The sequence below is a fragment of the Prionailurus viverrinus genome, chromosome B4 (genome assembly GCF_022837055.1).
Source record: "Prionailurus viverrinus isolate Anna chromosome B4, UM_Priviv_1.0, whole genome shotgun sequence".
NCBI classification, from domain to species: domain Eukaryota; kingdom Metazoa; phylum Chordata; class Mammalia; order Carnivora; family Felidae; genus Prionailurus; species Prionailurus viverrinus.
Window position 1 is genome coordinate 9,131,624 of NC_062567.1, and position 20,628 is coordinate 9,152,251.

General features: G+C 42.1%; 1 protein-coding gene across 6 annotated transcripts in view; it reads left to right on the forward strand.

The window, feature by feature from the left end:
- Positions 1-10,297: 10,297 nt before the first annotated feature.
- Positions 10,298-20,628, forward strand: part of MCM10 (minichromosome maintenance 10 replication initiation factor) — an 83,365-nt gene continuing 73,034 nt past the window's right edge. For 5 of the 6 annotated variants that reach the window (XR_007154167.1, XM_047868054.1, XM_047868055.1 and 2 more), the window contains exons 1-6: positions 10,298-10,338; positions 12,050-12,136; positions 15,496-15,837; positions 16,617-16,721; positions 17,228-17,365; positions 20,012-20,183. Coding sequence is in view for 5 of the 6 variants with exons in the window: in XM_047868054.1 (XP_047724010.1) it covers positions 12,130-12,136; positions 15,496-15,837; positions 16,617-16,721; positions 17,228-17,365; positions 20,012-20,183 (764 nt within the window). In the remaining variant the exon portion in view is untranslated. Of the gene's footprint in view, positions 10,339-11,273; positions 11,294-12,049; positions 12,137-15,495; positions 15,838-16,616; positions 16,722-17,227; positions 17,366-20,011; positions 20,184-20,628 lie in introns of those variants that run through there. The other variant, XM_047868053.1, reaches the window with a different exon arrangement.

Here is a 20,628-nt window from a genome sequence, read left to right on the forward strand (position 1 = left end):
AATCAAAGGCAAAGAGAAAGTCTTGAAAGAAGCCAGAAAGAAAGAAAATCTTATCTGTAGAGGAACTAGGATAAGAAATATATCAGACCTTTAGAAACCATGAAAGCAGGAAGAAAGGAATGAAATATTTCGAATGTTGAGAGAGAAAACCCACCAACATATAGTTCTGTGTCCATGGAAATTTTCTTCAAAAGTGAAGGAGAAATAGACTTTCGTAATAGACAAAAGTTTATGGAATTTTTTTGCCAATTTATGCTTCATAAGAAATGTTAAAAGTTCTGCAGAGAAAATGAAAGTCACATGGGTCAGAAACTGAGGTCTATGTAAAGAAAGGACAATCATTAGAGAAACAATAAATGAAGATAAAATCTTTTGTTTCCTGTATTCTTAATTGATCTAACAGATTAACAGTTTGTTCAAAATAAAAGTAGCCACGTGTATTCAGTGATTATAGCTAATGGATCAATGAAATGAATAACAGCAATGTTATAAGGGATGGGAGCAGAGGAAGTGGGATACTCTGTTACAAAGTATTTCCACTCCCCATGAAGTGGTACAGTGTTCCATGAAAGCGCACTTGGATTTGTAGTTAATGTACATTGCAAACTCCAGTGCAACCACTGAAAAAAAAATATTAAAGAAGTATAATTGATACACCAAGAAAGGAGAGAAATGGAATAACATAAAAAGTTAAAAGCAGAAAATCCAGAAATAGAGTGAAAGACAATAGAAGAAACAAAAAACAAGGGTAAGAATAGAAAACAGTAACAAATATGGTAGATATTAATCCAGTTATAGCAATACTCACTTTAGACATCCTCTAATATATACTCTAAATATACCAATGAAAAGACAGAAATTGTCAGAGAGGATTTAAAAAAAAACAAAAACAAAAACAAGATTCACCTATATGCTGTCTATAAGAAACCCACTTTAAATATAAAGACACATATAGATTAAAAATAAAAAGAGGGAGAAAGAAATAGTATGCTAACACTAATTAAAAGAAAGTGGGATAACTGTTAATTTAAAGAAGTCTTCAAAGCAAGGAGAGTTGTCAGGGATGAAAAAGGGACATTACAAAATGATAACGAGGTCAATTCTCTAAGAAACATAACAATCCTTAACATATATGCACCTAACAACAGAGCACCATAATACATAAGGCAAAAAGTGATAGAAGTGCAAGGAAAAAAAATAGATGAATAGTTAATTCAAAATCTGTCCATCAGCAATTAATAGACCCACTGCAGAATATGCATTTTTCTCAAGTTCATGGAGAACATTCACCATGATAGACCACATTCTGAACCATAAAACACAGCTTAACAAATTGAAAACAACAAAAATTATACACAGTATGCTCTCATACTACAATGAAATTAAACTAGAAATCAAAAACAGAAAGATAACTAGAAACCCTCAAAGAATATTTGGAGATTAAACACACTTGTAAATAATACATGGGTCAAGGAATACTCAAGAGAGCTTTAAGTACACTTTAAATGAAATGAAAATATAACACAAAGTTTGTGGAATGAAATGAAAGCCATGCTTACCAGGAAGTGTACAGCATTGAATGGAAGATCTAAAATCAGTAATCAAAGCTTCCACAGTAAAAAAACTAGAAAAGGAATGGCAAATTAAACACAAAAGAAGCAGAAGAAAATAAATAATAAAAATGAGAACATAAATCAATGAAATTCAAACCAGGAAATCAACAGAGAAAATTAATGAAACTGAAAGGTGGTTCTTTGAAATGATCAACAAAATCAACAAAAAGCCTCTAGCTAGTTAAGAAAACAGAAGACACAAATTACCAATATCAGTATAACAGCAATGAGCAGTTGGAACTTTAAAAACATAAATAACACTTATGTTAGTACAAAAAAATTAAATACTTAGGTATAAATCTAATAAAATATGTATAAGATCTGATGAAAGAAATCAAAGAACTAAATAAATGGAGAGATCATGTTCATGTATTGTCAAGATGTCATTTTTTCCCAACTTGATCTACAGATTCAATACAATCCCAATTAAAATCCCAAGAAGTTATTTTGTGGTTATTGAAAAAGTGATTCTAAAAGTCTATATGGAGACACAAGAGGCCCAGAATAGCCAACATATACTGAAGAAGAACAAAGTTGGAGGACAGTTATTACCCACCTTTAAGACTTACTCTCGAGCTACAGGAATCAAGATTGTGGTATTGGTGAAAGAATAAACAATTATATCAATGGAGCAGAATAGACAGCCCAGAAATAGACCCAGATAGTCAACTGGTCTTTGATAAAGGAAAAAAGGCAATTCAATGGAGAAAGGGTAGTATTTTTAACAAGTGAGGCTGGAACAAAAAGTGGACATCCACATGCAACAAAATGAATCTAGACACAGACCTTAAACCTTTCACAAAAAAATTAAGCCACAGACTGGAAGTAAATGTTTACAAAACATATCTGAAAAATGACTGATACCAAAATATACAAAGAATTTTTAAAACTTAACAATAAGAAAGCAACTAAATTTAAAAATGGGCAAAAGATAACAGATACCTCCTCAAAGAAGATGTACGGTTGGTAAATAAACACATTAAAAGATGCTCAACATGTCATTAGGGAATTGCAAATTTAAACAGTAAGACACTACCACACACTTATTAAAATGGCTAAAATCCAAAACACTGACAATACCAAATGCTGGAGAAGATGTGGAATAACAGGAACTCTCATTCATTGGTGGTGGAAATGCAGAATGGTACTTTGGGAAAGTAGCTGGGCGGTTTCTTGGAAAACAAAGTGTACAATCCTTGGTATCTATCCAAATGAATTGAAAACTTATGTCCACACAAAACCTGTGCATGAATGTTTATGATAGCTTTATTTGTAATTGCCCAAACTTGGAAGCAACCCAGATTTTCATCAATAGATAATTGCATAAATATGTATGGTACATCCATACAATGGACTATGATTCAGCACTAAAAAGAACTAAGTTATCAAACTGCAAAAAGACACGGAGGAACTTGAAATGCATATTGCTAAATGAAAGAAGCCAGTCTGAAAAGCCTACGTGCTACATGATTTGAACTGTATGATACTCTAGAAAAGTTACAACTATGGAGACAAAATACTGGTTGCCAGGGATTAGGTGGAGGAAGGGATGAATAGATGAGAGCACACAGGATTTTTAGGGCAGTGAAACTATTCTGCATGATACCGTGATGGTGGATAAATTTGTCAAAACCCATTGTATGACATAAAAGTTAACCCTAATGTAAACTGTGGACTTTAGTTTAAAATAATGTATCGGAGCGCCTGGGTGGCTCAGTTGGTTGTGTCCGACTTCGGCTCAGGTCATGATCTCACGGTTCATGGGTTCGAGCCCTACATCAGGCTCTGTGCTGACAGCTCAGAGCCTGGAGCCTGCTTCGGATTCTGTGTCTCCCTCTCTCTCTCTGTCCCTCCCCCACTTGCACTCTGTCTCTGTCTGTCTCTCTCAAAAATAAACATAAAAAATTTAAAAAAACAATGTACCAATATTGGCTTATCAGTTGTAACAAATGTCCCATACTAGTGCAAGATGTTAATAATAGGAGACATTGTGTGTGGAAGGGGCTTTATGGGAACTTTTTTCTTTGCACTCAATTTTTCTGTAATCCTAAACCTGTTCTAAAAAAATAAAGTCCGTTATTTCCTAAAAAAATGAAAAAATTAACTTTGAGAAGATTATTTAATATGAACCTAAAATGTATTGTGTGTCATAAAATCAAGATTCTTGTGAAGATTGGCTAACACTTCCATTTGACCCATAATGAAAGGGGTAACTTGGAATTGCTTTCAATGAAATAAATGTATTTTGCCATCATTAATTCAATGGAGGAAAGCTGATACAACAGCCAGTTGTAGCTTTTAAGTGTAACAGGACTCAAGTATATGAACCAATATTCAAATGTCTTAGTAGAACAATGGAAGATACCAAAACTGCTTTGCTATGAAAAGCAAATAAAACATAGAAATAATTTTACAGTCTGTTGAATCCTTTGATTTACATCATTCGTCATTTTAAAAATTACTGAGATAACGTTACATACTCTCGTTATAAATATGTTAGTCATCGGTGAGTAATTTAAGTGGTATTTTTTTCTGGCCAAGTAATTGCAAAGATGCAAAATGTAATACAAAAATTTTTTATTCAGGGGCGCTTGGGTGGCTCAGCCAGTTAAGTGACTGACTCTTGATTTCAGCTTAGGTCATCATCTCACGGCTTATGAGTTCAAGCCCCACACTGGGCTCTGCCCTGGCAGCATGAAGCCTGTTTGAGGTTCTTTCTCTCTCTCTCTGCCCCTCCCCTGCTCTCTCGCTCTCTCTCAAAATAAATATTTAAAAAAATTTTTTTAAACAAAAAACAAAAAGTACTCAGAAACTCTCAGTAGGCTGATGGATTTATGTAGCAATGTTGGCTTTTAAATATAAGGAGTCATAATTACAGGTAAAATTTATTTTACAAATATATGTATTATATTTTGTTGTTGTTGTTGTTTGCTGAGTTATAAACCCAGCAAAATCAAGGAAAAAATGTGTTCAACAATCTTATGAATTAATTAAAACCAGCAAGGCTGGTTTGAGTAGTGTTTAAAGTAACCTCTAGGTTGATTGAAAAGCAATAGACATTTATTTGCATAACAGAGACAGTAACCTGTTAACAAAATCAAGGAGGTGGGGTTCCCTCTCTCTCTAAGTAGAGGGTTCCCTCTGAGCAAGGATCACATTTTTCTTAGTAGAGAATCTTTGTCCAGACAAATTCCAGTTTGGGATAAGACTTAGAGAGTTCTGCATGTATAGCAAGGAAGATACGAAGGCAAATGTAAACAGACGTCAGCAGGAGGGAAATGGTGCTGGAGGGGCTTTAGAAACGGACTATTACTCCCAGTTAGAAGGTCTGATTTTCTGATTTTGAAGAGCACTGCCTGCCAGGCCTCAGGATGGAGGAGGTGATTTAATGGTCTGGTGCATAACCAGGTAGACATACTCGAGGATATTGGCTTTTACCATCTCTGTTTTGGAGAACTCATGTGTACTCACTAAACCACACCCCAGACCTACATGAAGCCCTGCATGTCCCACTGGCTTGGGTCACAGGGCCAAAGGCACCTGCTGAAATCTACACCATTGCCTCAGACTGAGCTCGCCATCTCCCCACTGTCCACGGCAACCTCCTCCTGGGCACTCCAGTCCCTTCCCATAATTCTGCCAGGTGCCCAAGTGATGCCAACCTGGCCATCGTCCTGTCCTTTTCCTGCAAAAAGTAACTTTCTTTGGCCAGTTACCAAAGCAGAGAGGGTTTCCTTCATAATGTCTTTCCCACTGGCCTCTTCCCTTGAACTCCCGCAGTCTGGGACTGTCACGATCTTTGGCCAGGCTTCTCTACCTCCACTTTCTGGTATATTCAGTTCCTGAGCACCTGTCTTTTAGCTTACTGTCCCTAAGCAGCATTTAGAAAAGTAGCAAGAATAGAAGTTAATACACTTTTATTTAATTTTTTAAAGTTTATTTATTTATTTTGAGAGAGAAAGTGAGAGAGAGCAGGGGGAGGGGCAGAGAGAGAGAGAGAGAGAGAATCCCAAGCAACGGAGGGCTCGAACTCATACCTGCGCTGAAACCAAGAGTCGGATGCTTAACTGATTGAGCCACCCAGGCACCCTGAGGTTAATACACATTTATGTTTACATATGCTGGGCACACTATGGTGTTTTCAAGCTTTTGTCATTAATCCTCACAATGCCCTATGAAATAACTGTCAGTATCTCTGTTTGGCACATGAGTAAGTGGGGGCACTGTGAGGTTAAGTAATTTACCCGAGGTTGCACAGTTAGCATGGGGCAGGAGGTTAAAAACCATGCAGTCTTAATTCACTCGCGTCTAAGCACTAGGCCACTCCTTTCCTCGTTATATCTACCTGCTTCCCGCACCTGCTCACAAACTCACTGCCCATAGAATATCGCTCTTGACCTGTTCATCTTCCACATGATTTGTTTGATCTGCTTCTTTTAATGTTTTGACCCCATCTGTCTGTTCCCTCCTGTCCAGCAAGATTGGTGCTCGTTGGTCGTCACCTTATGTCATTTATATTTTATACATATGTCACATCTCCCAACTTGGACTGTAAATTCCTAGAATATGGGCCACATCTCTGTCCAACATCACGTACACTTGAGGCAGTAAGTGATTATGGCTGATAACCAGTGTGTGAAAATGTCCTGGAAATCCTCATTTGATCCTTCCTAAAATAGCCTCTGTTCCACGTTCTGCCAAAATCAGCACTTTCCAGAGGAAGAAACTCGCCCTCAAATGCTAAATGATTGGTTAAGGAGCAAATACTCCACTCGATTTGTTTTTCTTTCTGTAACATTTATTGTGTGCCGGCCACCAGCAGCAGGAGGGAAGACAGAGAAGAGATAGAAAGATGAACAAGACACAGTTCCCTTGTCTCCAGATGCTGACATCATGGTGAGAAGAAGCATAAGCGGTCCACGATTAGGATGCAGTGTGGAAAGTTCTATGTACCCTCCTACTCCTGAGTTCTAGGAAGCACTGAGTAGCAATGCTTAGTCCAAAGGGCCAGAGAAGATTCCCAAAGGAGGTGATGCCTGCATTGAGGTTGGTTGGATAAGTAGGAGCTGGTTCAGTGTTTGAGGCTTTGGAAGCAGAGAGGTCTGCATGTACAAAGGCTCTGAGGCATGCCAGAGCCCGGAATATTTAGGAAGAGGAAGTTGCAGGTCAGCGTGGCTGGAAGAAAGACTGATTCCATGGAGAAAGAAAAGAGCTGAGGTTAGTGGAAAAGTAGGCAGGACTCGGGTCTGTAAGTCAAGTCCTTGAATGGCAAGAAGTTTGGAATTACAGGAACTGAGGAGCTGTTGATGAATTTTGTTCAGGGAACATCCAGGCCAAGATGATGTTGTAATTGGGAGCAATAAGAGAAATGGATTGGAGGTGAGTGAGATCAGATAGGGACTAGTTAGAAGTAAAAAACAGAGAGGTGACCAGGGGTCAGGGAGGGTCACAGAAGTGAGGATGGAGAAGAGGGGGTGGGCTCAGGAGATGTGAGAGATGATCTGGAAGACGGGGTGAGTGGACACAGAGAATGGGCACCTCCGGCAGGGGTGATGAGGGAGGTACTGAGCCATAGGGCCCAATGGCATTCTGGGGGAGGGGGCTGGAGCCCGCTAACTTCTCCCTCTGCTTTTCCCTTTCTTGTTTTGTGATATGTCTTAGAGGCTCACCCATGATTCTGGTGCCCTCTAAAGTTTTAGAACCACTGCTATAGAAAGACGCAGTGGCCACATGAGACCGGACACGGAACGGTGGGTCCCACCCTCAGGGTTTCTGATTCAGTAGGTCTGGCACGGAGGGTGAACGTGTGATTTCTCACAGGTTCCCCGGTGCTGCTGAAGCTGCTGCTCCGGGGACCAGATTTTGAGAACCCCTGGTGAATCACATTGATATTTGCCATTTCCCTCCTTAAAACTCCTCCCTTGGCATCCTGTGCTATCTTTTTCTTACAGGCCCACCCCTTACACTGGGGCGAGAATACAGAGATCCTGTGTGTGAAGTTTTAAAGTTTAGAGATCAAGCTACCAGTCTCCTCAGAGTTTCCCGCAGAAACATGGCATCTTGAGACGTGGGCCCAGCCCTGTAAACCCTGCTTCTTCTCCCACGTAGGCTCCGTTCTGTGCGGCACCTGGGCGCCACCTCTCTCCAAGTGTGCGGACACCCCTGCCCGCTATGCAAGCCCCTCTACCTGCCCAACCACCACCAAAGAGCTACCCCGTAGACAGAGGGATCCGCCCTCAAAGGACAACCTGGGGAAGAGGCCACGTGGGACCTCAAAGCCGCCTCGGTGCAATCCCAGGGTCCCAGGACCTAGAGCTTTGGCTACCAGGAGTTGCCCAGGATTTGGGTGAGCCTCACCCTGTGGGGAGGGACACAGCCAGAGGACGACCAGCACAGGGACACGAGGAGGTCGGGCCCAGACATAGGGCCAAGAGTGACACTGCTTTCCAGCCGCACCTGCCCACCTTCTCTCATTGGCTCAGAAGTCTGTGCCCCCAGGGCGCTGGCCTCCTACACCGGAGGTTCTTTATCTGAAGGGGTGTCATTGGGAACACATGTGAATCCCCTCAGAAGGTATACAAAATCTCGAATGTACGAGTGTCCATTTTTCTTGGGGGAAAAAAGAAACCATTTTCATTCTGTTCTCAAAGGGGTCGGTGATCACGCTTTGCCAGAAGGGTAAGAGCCTGCGGTACAGACCTCTCCTTTGAATCCCAGATCTGCAGATCAAGCTTTTCTAAATCAGCGTCTTTCATACCTCGTTCTGAAAGCGAAAACCAAGTCTGTCTTCTCCCCTAAACCTGTTCCGTGCTGCCCGTGTTCTCTACTTCAGTGCATTGCCTCAGAAAAACACCCTGAACTCCTTTCTGTGTCTTCTGCCTCCCTCCCTTCCACCAGTGGTTCCAGAATCTACTCTAATTCTTTCTCTTTAAAAAAAAAATTTGTTTTAACGTTTATTTATTTTTGAGACAGAGAGAGACAGAGCATGAACAGGGGAGGGGCAGAGAGAGAGGGAGACACAGAATCTGGAACGGGCTCCAGGGTCTGAGCCGTCAGCACAGAGCCCGACGCGGGGCTTGAACTCACGGACCGTGAGATCATGACCTGAGCCAAAGTTGGACGCTTAACCGACTGAGCCACCCAGGCACCCGTCTAATTCTTTCTCAAAATCACCGCTGTGCTAATTCCAGTAATAGTTTCTTGATCCCTCGTTGGACGAAAATTTGAGGGCTTAGACCAGTATTGTTTTCTACTTCTTGGCACGGCTTTGGGTGCACAGTGGACCTGGAAAGTCAAGTTGAAGAAAAGAACTTTGGAAAACAAATCAGAATTGGTCCAGGAATGTCCGTGTCATGGCTAATAAGTCTATGACGAACCTTTGCAATTAGATGTAGTGATAAATTTAAAAGTTCCTTTTGTCAGTTTGATTACAATGGTGCTAACATTACTGTGAATTTTTCAACACTAGCAGCTCTCAAAAGTGGTTATTATTTCCATTCCTGGGTCAATATAATAAGTCAGATAATAAGGAGCATTAATACTTCATTAGGACACACCCAAAAAAATCAATGTAGATGGTATCTGGGCTGTTTATTTTCATCATCCTAAAGCTGATTTTAGTTTTTATGAAAACGAAGGCAAACACAATGGATAGAGAGATACCATCTTGTATGAAATAATTGGCGCGGGGTGGGAGGGTGGGAATACAGGGGCTGAACAGTGGCTGTGAGAGGGGGGAAAAGACTTAAAATGGCCATTTGCTCCACCAAAAACTCTTCTGCTTTGAATTCTTTTAAATTATGTATAAGCTAAATAGAATTGTGCATTTAGAAAGGGCAGTTCTCAGAATTATGTACAAACACCATTTTTAGAATGTAAATCCCTCCCTCCCCCCCAAAATCTGAATTTTACTAAAAAATGTTCTGTGAAAAATACGAACTCCTAACAAGTTAGTCCGACACAAGTTACAATTCTCTGGATCACGAAATCTTCTGGAAAATGTCGTTTCCACTGCCTCAAAGAATGTCCCCTAGACTTTAGGTCTCATTTCACAGATGGTGAAGCAGAAGCCCAAAGGGAGAAGTTAGTTCCCCAAGGCCAGGCAGAGTTCAAAGCGAACCAGAGTTTTGATTTTGAGTCCAGCCATCTCAGTGCAACACAAGGGGTTGTTAAATAATCATCCAGCACGTTCGGTCAGACTTCTCTAGGATCAGTCCTACCACAGGACATTTGTGAGGGCAGGAGAAACGTTTGCAATGTGCTTCCGGTTTAAGCGTCTCTGTGCAGGCCTCTCGGCCTCAAGCGTTACCTTCCGCCTGGCTTCGTAGAAAGGAGTGGATGACAGTCCGGGAGAATGTCTGGAATTCAGTTGCGACCTCCTGTAAAAACACCCTCCAGGAACACTTAAACTTCCAAGCGCTGGGAGGCACCACAACACCACTTTATCTCAAGGAGCTCAGGCCGTCACCGACCGGAAGTCTTCTTGCCCCCAACCGGAAGTCTTCTTGCCCCCAACAAAGAGGGCGCCCGGTCACGTGAGCCAATCAGATCGCTCTATGCAAGATGGGCCTTTTACCATCTCTGCCAGATAGTCGTCGCCAAGAAAGCTGACGTAGCCAATCAGCGCGGCCCTAAGTCGGCGTGCGTCTGGCGTCAGACGGGGGGGTGGAGCCAAGTTGGAATTTTGGCGGGTCTGGCTGTAGGTCTGGAAGGGGTGCTGAGTAGGGTAAGCAGCTGGGGTCTGGGTGTGTGGGTGGTCACCCGGGGGTGAGGTAGGGGGCCCGCCACGCGGGTCTGCGGGAGAGTTTGGAGAGCTCCGAGGCCGAGAAGCGCGGAGCCCGAGGCGGTCAGGTGGGGGAGAACTGGAATCGGGCGAGCGCGGTGTCCGCGCGGCCGGGTGGGCTCTGGGTGCCGAGCGACCGAAAGGTAAGGGGCGCCTTAAAGGCACCAAGGAGGTACCAGGCGTCGGGCCATCCTCTCTGCTTAAGGGACCAGGTTTGGGTTCTTTCTCAAGTAACCTTTTAAAATGCATGCCGTGGAGACTTTTATTTTTTTCATTTTTTGTTTTCAATTCGTGATTTGCTTGAAGTTACTGAGTGTGTGCCATGTGCAGGCCTCCAAACACACATTACTTATCCCCCCGTGAAGCTTAGAATCTAAAGAGAATAACAGATAACACGCACACCACAGTGGAAAGTGCAGTGAAGTCACGAAAAGGATGAGGTGTGGGCGGGCGCCGCGGACCCGGTCAGATAGGGTGGTCTGGAAGGCTCGGAACACTCCATGCTTAAGGGGAAACTGAAGAGTGAGAAGGAGCTAGGGGAGCACTTTCCAAAGAGCGTGAGGCCTGAGAGCACTCTCTGTGTTCAAGTAGTTGTAGGCAGGCTAGTCTGAGTAGAAGTAGGCAAGAGAGAGAGTATCCACTTAATTCACAGACTTTTGAATTTTGTTTTAATGGTAATGAAAAATCGTTAAAGAATTTTAGTTAAGAGAATACTACCATGTGGTTTATATTCCTCAGAGATTACTAAGGAAAGAAAAGACTACTGTGGCTGCTCTATGGAAATGAGATTACAGAGACACAGAGACGATACAGGAAGCTCATGGTTCAGACAAAAGATTGAGCACTGTTTTGGAGATAGAACCGATAGTTGTTGGGAGGTCCTGGATGTGAGGGTGAGGTAGAGTATGAAGGGGGGGGTGTGGGGAGGGCGGTTGGTTATAGAGGTGAGTGAGACCATTTGCTACCCCTCAACAAGCTTACAATCCAGCAGATTCCCCAGGAGACAACACAGTGGGGAGCACACAATAGGTCCATGGAAGTATTTCTCGAATAAATAAAAAGAAAGCATCATAATTAATACTTGACCTTGCACTTCCCAGAGCCAGCTATAGAAGCTCATATTCATTGAATAAGAGCCTAGACAAAATCTGTTGAGCTTTTTTCTTGCAGTCACTAAAATCATTTAAAGGAAAAAAAGGAGAGTGCACACAATAACATGAATCTACCCTAATTAGCTCTGCCGCCTCTGCGTTTTGCTAAGTAGTATTGAATTGAAATCCTGATGTGACGAAGGTTGCAGCTAAGTAGAGCTACACACTAGATTGCTGTGCATAAGGGAGCCATCAAATGTGTCACAGTAAATAACATGGGATAATAGCCCTAATATTTAGGCCATTCTCAATAACACTTGTTCACAGTCAGTCTCATCCATGTGCTCTAGTACCCAGCAAACTGCTCCATAACTCAACTGAGTTTCTACACCATAGTTTGAAGACAAGATAAAAGGGGTGGGGGAGGAGGGGAGAAATAGTCAGATTTTGGACGAATCCTCAGCTTCAAGCCCGTAGGATTTGTGAGATCCCTGATTCTTTATATATGGTATGTGAGAAAGCGAGAACAATCAAGGGTGACTTTTCTAATGTTGATTTCATAGCCGAGATTCGACATTCCTGCCATCTCCTGGGCACTGGATTCTCCTTTGAAGTTCCCTATCACAACTGTTCTCTTGACAGCATGGATGGTAAGTTCTGGCAGCTGTCTCAAGTTATGTGTGTTTCATGGAAAACCACGCTTTTGTCCATGGACTTGTTATTTATCCTACTTGCGGTATAGTGAAAATGGCTACCTCACCCTCAAGTATTGTCTGAGTGGTTCAGAAAAAATCGCACTTCAATCAGAGAATGTTATTTGCTTTTTAATGTTTATTTTTGAGAGAGAGAAAGAGAGAACAGAGGACAGATTGTGAGCAGGAGAGGAGCAAGGAGAGAGGGAGACACAGAATCCAAAGCAAGCTCCAGACTCTGAGCTGTCAGCACAGAGGCCGATGTGGGGCTTGAACTCGTGAACAATGATATCATGACCTGAGCCGAAGTCGGACACTCAACCGACTGAGCCACCCAGGTGCCCTATGAGCAGCCATATTTTTTACACCAGGAGACAGATGTTTCGTAATTTGTCCCAGGTGAAACTGCCACAGTAGGGATTTGAACCCAGGCAGCCTGACTTCAGAGTTCACAGTTAATGTTGAAGTCGCTTCAGTGTAGCTGTGAGTTAACTTCTTGTAGTCCTTTCTCATTTTGTTTATTTTGCAGAGGTGTATGCATAATATTTACCTAATAAAAAGAGGCTACTCTGATTAACAGAGCTTAGCCTGGGAGTAGCTTAGTAGTGATTGTGCTGGCTGTAAAGAGATGCTGACAAATAAAATGCATTATTTTTCTGGTTACATAATGAGCTCATTATCTGAAACTAGATTTTGGTTTTAAATCCAAGTTTATTACTCTCTTCCTTTTTCAAAAAAGTAGAACCAAATATTATTGAAATTCTTCACACTGTGATAACACGTGACATTTATTGTACCTTTGGTATAATAATAGCGTCCTGTTTCCTGAAATCATCAAATTACCTTCAGGGTGGTTAATATAATATAAAGTATAATTATTTGCTATGAGATAGTTATGAAAATAAATGGTGAATGGGTATGTGTCCTCTAAGAAACCGTTGTATCTAATAAACATTCATTTGGTTGGCACAGTGCTAACAGTTTGGTCCAGTGTGGACGAAATCTGGTCTAGAGAAACACCGGTACTACAGAAACACGGTTGCACAACATTTCTGCTTCCATTCTAGTACAGAGAGCAAGATAAGAACAAATAAGTGGGAAGATAATCAGGTAGTTGGTTGGTATGATGGAAGACACTAGAAAGAATTCATATGCCGAGGGGAATGCTCCAGAAGACAGGGAATCATTGGTGATGTGGGGAGGAGAGCTGATGATTATAGGCTGACATCCTTGGGGGGTTGAGAGGAAGAGGATCCAGTGTATAAATGAAGCAGGGAGGTTGGGTCAGCATAACATGAAGACAGGATTATTGGTGGTGACTGAGTTGAACCGGGCTGGGAGGCATCACAGATTAGCTCTGGGCAACATTTATCATCAACTATGAGTGGTGTGAACCAAAGCCTCTTCCTGAAGTGTACTCTCTTCAGCAGCTAAGAACAGGAGAGAGGAAGGCCTCTTGGCTCCCTTGAGGGAATGTGGCAGTCTCACCCAGAGCACAGGGAGCCAGGTCGCCTCTTCTTCCTGTGCCCTCCAGTTTTGCAGTGATTATTGAGCAAGAAATTCCAGCAGATCATTATCTAACTTTAAACCTTAGACCCTTTCATCAGATTCTAGCCCATGAGTTTGTGCGCTGGCTCTTTTCCATCTGGTAAGAGAGTGTAGAGCGGTGCAAAGAATATTGGGTTGCTGGCCTAGAGATCTCCATCCTAAGCCAGGCTCCTGTGCTGACCTGTGTTGCCATATGGTCCTGAACAGACCCTTGATGTCTCTGGACTTTAACTCTTGTCTTTCAGGTGAAGGGGGGCACGGTGCATGAAATATCCTTAATGTCTTAAAATGGCTCAGATTTTTTAAAGGATTAATACCCAAACAGGGGGGAAAAAATGGGCACCAAAAGGAAAAGAAAGAAGAAAGAAAGAAGAAATCCTAAGGGCCAATAAATGTAAACAATTCTTTACCTCATGAGATTTCTCTGGAAATGCAAATCAGAACACTGAGATGCCTTTTAAAATCCTCCATCAGACTAGCAAAAAAACTTAAAGTGACATCAGATATTGGTGAGGTGTTAGAAGTGGCACTGGCATAGTGCTAGTGAGTAATCACTTTGGGAGCGGGTTTGGCCGTATCTGGGCAAGTCGGAAAATGTGCACCCAGCAGCCCAACAATTCCACTAGTGCTAGGTATTCCTGGGAAACTGTCACACGTATGCAAGACATCGTCATGGTTGCTGCATAGTTTGTGGTGGGAAAGAATTGGAAAAGAATTACCATATAGCCGTTGAAAGAAACTAGAACTGTATGTTTTGATTCAGGTCGGTCTTAACATGCAATGTTGAATTAAACCAGGATACAGAGGAATACCTACAGTGTGCAACAATTTATGAAAATATTTTATTTTTTACTGTTTGTTTATTTTTGAGAGAGAGAGAGAGACAGAACATGAGTGAGGGAGGGACAGAGAGAGGGAAACACAGAACTCGAAGCAAGCTCCAGGCTCTGAGCTGTCAGCACAGAGCCTGATACCAGGTTCGAACTCACAGACCGTGAGATCATGACCTGAGCTGAAGTAAGACACTTAACCAACTGAGCCATCCAGGTGTCCCGAAAATCAACCAAATACTCTGTATGGATTATGAATACTTATGTAAGTTAAAATTTTGAAAAATGGACTAGACTGATATACCAAAATTAGGATACTTCTTGCAGTAGGGTGTGGAGGCAGTGGTTAGGAATTGTGATAAGATTTGGCATGATAAAAAAATTCACATATGCACATAAAAAAAAACCATATACACATTGAAAAAAAGATTTGGCATGATAAACTATAAACTTTTTTTTTTTAAGTTATCTAACGTAAAGGCAAGAAGCAAACATAAATGACTCATTCTGGTTGATGAAATATAAGTACTTTTTATATGGTTGTTTGTACCTTTTCTACATTTGAAATTTTTTTACCCCTCAAACAATTAAAGCCTAAATGCATGTTTAGTGTATTTTTGAGTTATTCCCTTATGGGTTGGATTTCATGGAAGTTGGTATGCAGGAAGTTATCTCACTAGCTGAAGTAGCACAGGGAGAAAGATCAGCCCAGTGAACGGCCCGGTGTGGTCACTATGCAGGTGTTGGCCCCTTTCTCCTTCACCCAGTGCCCTATAAGCACTTGGGAAGAGGAAAGGTGGACAGAAGATCAACAATTTACCAGGCAAAATGGTGAGCCATTTTAACTGCCTTATTAATGTTGAGTGTTTTAATTAACTGCTTGTCATTAGCAGTTTTTCTCAGGTAGGTTTACTTTCTGTCCTTCGTCTTTTTCCCCAGGGGAGGAAGATGATTTGTCTCTGCTGACTGCATTGCTGGAGGAGAATGAGTCAGCCCTGGACTGTAATTCAGAAGAGAGTCACCGCTTGACCCAGGAAGATCGTGAACCTGATGCATTTGATGAGCTCTTTGATGCAGATGATGACGGTGAATCTTACTCAGAGGAGCCTGCTGATGGAGAAGTGGGAGAGACTGAGGACCGAAAGGAAAATCTGGCCACTCTCTTTGGAGATATGGGGGACTTAACAGATGAAGAAGAAGTTCCCACACTGCAGTCAACTAAAAACAGTGTCCCCACTGCTCCTGCTCCCAGTCAAGGGAAAAGTAATCAAGAGTTGCAAGGTGCCCTAACTACTTGCTTTTCTAATCTCTTCATGGTAGACTAGATGGAACCTGACAGTTTTCATCAAAATAGCTGCTGAGTCAAGAGTGGAGATACATGACTTGGCAAAAAAAAAAAAAAAAGAAAGAAAGAAATCGTGGGAGTTAGTAGAGGAGACATTCACAGCCAGCATTTCAGCATGCAGAGGCCAGCTGTAATTTAGTCCCTCCCAGAATGGCTCTAACGTCTTTCGTGCCTGTTACAGAAAAATCTTACCCAGAGACTCATATGCATGGGGAGCCAGGGACAAGATGGCAGGCTTCTCCACATTATTTTTGGGCAGGAGACCATTTCTGAACAGAAGCTTTGTGGAGTGCCCTTTTTTTATTCATGGCATTGTCTCTTATATATTCTGAAATTATAATAAAATTCAGTGGTTTGCTGTTTCTTCTAATACAAGAACCAGCATTTATTATGGTATTCAGTTTATGAAATACTAATCACTTTTCTTGATTCCTAAAAACTTGTTAACTGGGGCTATGTATCTGTGATATTTGTCAGTAGAACAAATTCATGACTAGCTTAGGTATTAGAGACTTGATTACTGAAAATACAAAGTTTATTTCTCTAAGGGACCTCTTAGTGCAAAAGTTAATGGTGAGTTCTCAGTATGTGATTATATTGTGGCTCTTGGCATTTCAGGGTGAGGGAGTAGACACCAAAAGTAATTCCAGCATTTTTGCCATGTATGATACTTCTTCTGCTCTGGGTCTTAAGTCAATATACTTTTCTTTCCTAGATGAATTAAAGAAGTTGCAAGAGCAGATGAAATCCTTACAAGAACAGCTAAAAATAGCAACAATTACACAGCCTGCAAGTCCAGCCCTTCTGCATAAATCTCCTGGTAATCAGACTGTAATTCTAGGAATAACGTGCATCTCTGTTAGTGAGAAATTATAGGGGCACCTGGGTGGCCCAGTGGGTAAAGCATGCACCTCTTGATTTCAGCTCAGGTCATGATCTTATGGGCTGTGAGTTTAAGCCCTGCATCAAGTTCTGCACTGACAGCGCTGAGCCTGCTTGGGATTCATATTTTCTCTCTCTCTCCCTCTCTCTCCCTCTCTCTCCCTCTCTCTCCCTCTCTCCCCCTCTCTCCCCCTCTCTCCCCCTCTCTCCCCCTCCCTCCCCCCTCCCTTTCTCCCTCTTTCTCCCCCTTTCTCCCCCCCCTCCTTGCCCCTCCCCTGCTTGTGCTCGCACACATGCATACTTTCTCTCTTTTTCTCAAAAATAAATATTTAAAAAAGAGAAAGAAAAATTATAGCATTACTTCTGCATTCAGCTGCTGGTAAAATAGCCTTTGAGTTCCTTTCTAAATTTTCTTTGTTAATTTCTTTCCTTTTAATAACATAGCTAAGTCCCCACGTCCCCCTCTAAAGGAGAAGAAAGTTCAGAGAATTCAGGAGTCAACATGCTTCGCTGCAGAGCTTGATGTCCCTGCTCTACCGAAAACCAAGCGGGTGGCTCGGACTCCGAAGGTTTCACCTGCAGGTACAGTACTCAAGGCCTGCCTGGTTTTTCGCTACTCTGGCTCTGTTTAACGTTTATTTATTTTTGAGACAGAGAGAGACAAAGCATGAACGGGGGAGGGTCGGGAAGAGGGAGACACAGAATCTGAAATAGGCCCCAGGCTCTGAGCTGTCAGCACAGAGCCCGACACGGGGCTTGAACTCACGGACCGCGAGGTCATGACCTGAGCCGAAGTCGGCTGCTTAACCGACTGAGCCACCCAGGCGCCCCAGTCTGGCTCTGTTTAAAATTCAGTTCAGCACTGTCATACCTGCAGGGGACAGCTGGGGGTCTGTCTTAACTGCCCATTGAGAAAAGTAAGTTTGTTTGGGAGTGAGAGCCATATGCTCTATTTTGTAATCTTCCTCTGCATCTTAAAGTGCCCAGAAAACCCTCAGGTGCAGAGTAGGTATTTACTAAAACAACAAATTAAATGTTTTTGAAGCTCTACAGTCCTGTAGTTGAATTGTAGCAAGTATAACCACTGGATTGAGTTCTTGTGCAATCCAGAGATTGAGTTTTCAGGCTTGTGAGTTCAAGGCACAGATTCCTTTTAATGGCCAGGTTTTATTTGAAGTGAGGTTGTATTAAAGCAGAGGGTCCATTCTTTAGAAAAGACTTCTTCGCCAGGAGTAGAGATGTATATTCAAACACCGTTCTAGTTCAGCCCACATATAAGCACGTAGAATTAAACTGAAAAATATTGATAAGTGCTTTGTATTGATTTTATTGCACTGCCTCAGTTTGCACATGGTAATAATTCTTTGGAAGATCTCGGGCCTCCTGGGTGGCTCAGGCAGTTAAGCGTCCAGCTTCAGCTCAGGTCATGATCTCACGGTTTGTGAGTTCGAGCCTCACATCAGGCTCTCTGCTGTCAGCGCAGAGCCCACTTTAGATCCTCTGTCTCCCTCTCTGCCCCTCCCCTGCTCACATGTGCGCTCTCTGTCTCTCTTAAAAATAAACATTAGGGGTGCCTGGGTGGCTCAGTCTGTTGGGCATCCAACTTCGGCTCAGGTCATAATCTCACGGCTTGTGAGTTCAAGCCCTGCGTTGGGCTCTGTGCTGACAGCCCAGAGCCTGGAACCTGCTTCAGGTTCTGTGCCTCCCTGTCTCTGTGTCCCTCCCCTGCTTGCACTCTGTCTCTCTCTCAGAAATAAAGATTAAAGAAAAAAAGTTAAAAAAAAAATAAACATTAAAAAATATTTAATTAGAGAAAGACAAATATCACATGACTTTACTCATGAGGAATTTAAGATACAAAACAGATGAACATAAGGGAAGGACAATAAAAATAATATAAAAACAGGGAGGGGGACAAAACATAAGAGACTCTCAAGTATAGAGAACAAACAGAGGGTTACTAGAGGGGTTTTAGGAGGGGGGATGGGCTAAATGGGTAAGGGGCACTAAGGAATCTACTCCTGAAATCGTTGTTGCACTGTATGTGAACTAACATGGATGTAAATTAAAAAATAAAATAAAATTCAAAGAAGTATATTTAAATATTAAAAAAAATAATTCTTTGGAAGATCTAAGACAGAATGGTCTGGATAACATAGCTCAGAGTGAGCAGCATGCTATTCACCACGTATGTTCACAAAGGCCCTTTAGAACAGCAATGGCATATGACTCTGTAGTAGGGAATAGCAGCCCTGCATGTTCATATTTATTTAACAAAAATTATGTATTCCTTGTATCCGCTTATGAATGGCATCCATCCCTTTAGGATCTTTAACATTACTATGTCATTAGGCGGTGTCCAAAGTTCAGTTTTGAGGGCGTGGGGCATGGGCATGCTTTCTAGAGATTCTCAAGTTCTTGGGTTGCCCTGCTTCCTAGCTTGGGAGCGCTGATCCAAAGTCTTGTTTGAGGGTAAACAACACAGTCTTATTTAAGAGAGAGTGAAATTGTGTTAAGGAAAAATATCCAAGTTTTCTGACCTTCAGGAACATTATCAAATGCTTCTAAAATAAGAATAGTAACCACATCAGGGATGTTTAATGCAAGCAAGTCAGTAGAATACCCTGGTCCCCCTAGATCCGCCTGCCCCACCCTGTAAATAAAATGAAATGGAACCAAATGGAATGAGATGAAACCAGAAACAAAAGGGAGTTAACTTCACATTTTCTTCAGGTAGAAAGTTGATCTGAACACAAATCACTAATCATTGATCCCTGAAGGAGGGCTCTTACTACTCCCTTATGCAATCTACCACAGTGCTCTGTGTATAGGGAATGCTCAATGTCATTGCACAAAGGAACTCTGTTTCAGAGCTGCACTGTACTATAGCCACCACTAGCCACGTGCGATTATTTACATTTATATTTAAGTAAAATTAGACATTCATTTCTTTAGAAGCACTAATCAATTTTAAGTACTTACGGCCACATGTGGCTTGTGGCCACCATACCAGACAGCATGGGTATAAAACATTTCCGTGGTCCCAGGAAGTTCTTTCAGACTGCACTGCAGAGATTTGGAGGGTAGTACGGCAGTGGTCTTGTGGGCTTCCTTTGTTCTCTCAAAATTTGGTTATTGCATATTGATTTAAAAAGAATTCTATAAAAACAAATTTTGTAGGGGTTGGTGTGATTTTCCTTTCACTTAATTTTTATGTTAATTTTTTAGAGCCCAAAAGTTCGTCTTCAGGGATGACAAGTACACTTTCCCAACCACTCCGAACTACTCCTGGAAACAAACCTAGCGGGTTGACCAGAGATCACAGCGCAGGGACCCCCAGGAGTTCTGGAGAACCGCAGACCGTGATCTCTGTGGAAGCCTTCTCGGGCCTGAGACTCAGGTCAGTAACTGTAAAGGCCTCTCACTCTGTTCTCCTGCCCCACTAGATGCCTTGTCCTCCTTCCCGAGGACTGAGCCTTCTACAAACAATGTATTTGTACAGCAGATCCACTTAACAACAACAGCTCTTGAACTTGGCAAAACTTGGCAGTAAAAGTAACCATAACGTACAGTACAGTTGGCATGTGAAATGTTTAAAGAAGACTTTTTATGTTTACATGGTGAGTAAAAAATAATGCATCTGTGAAAAGGAAATGGGAAAATAAATAGTAGTGTACGTAATCAGAAACAGTGATAGAGACTATTTTTAAATACATAAAGGTGTTCACAGTTTAACCGGGATCATAGTATCTTGTAATTAATGTTAAGAAAAATACCTGCGCTCTTTTTCTTTCTAATAACTTTCAAGGCACGTTTATGTCCTTTGCTTCGGTTGTGTGGGGAGA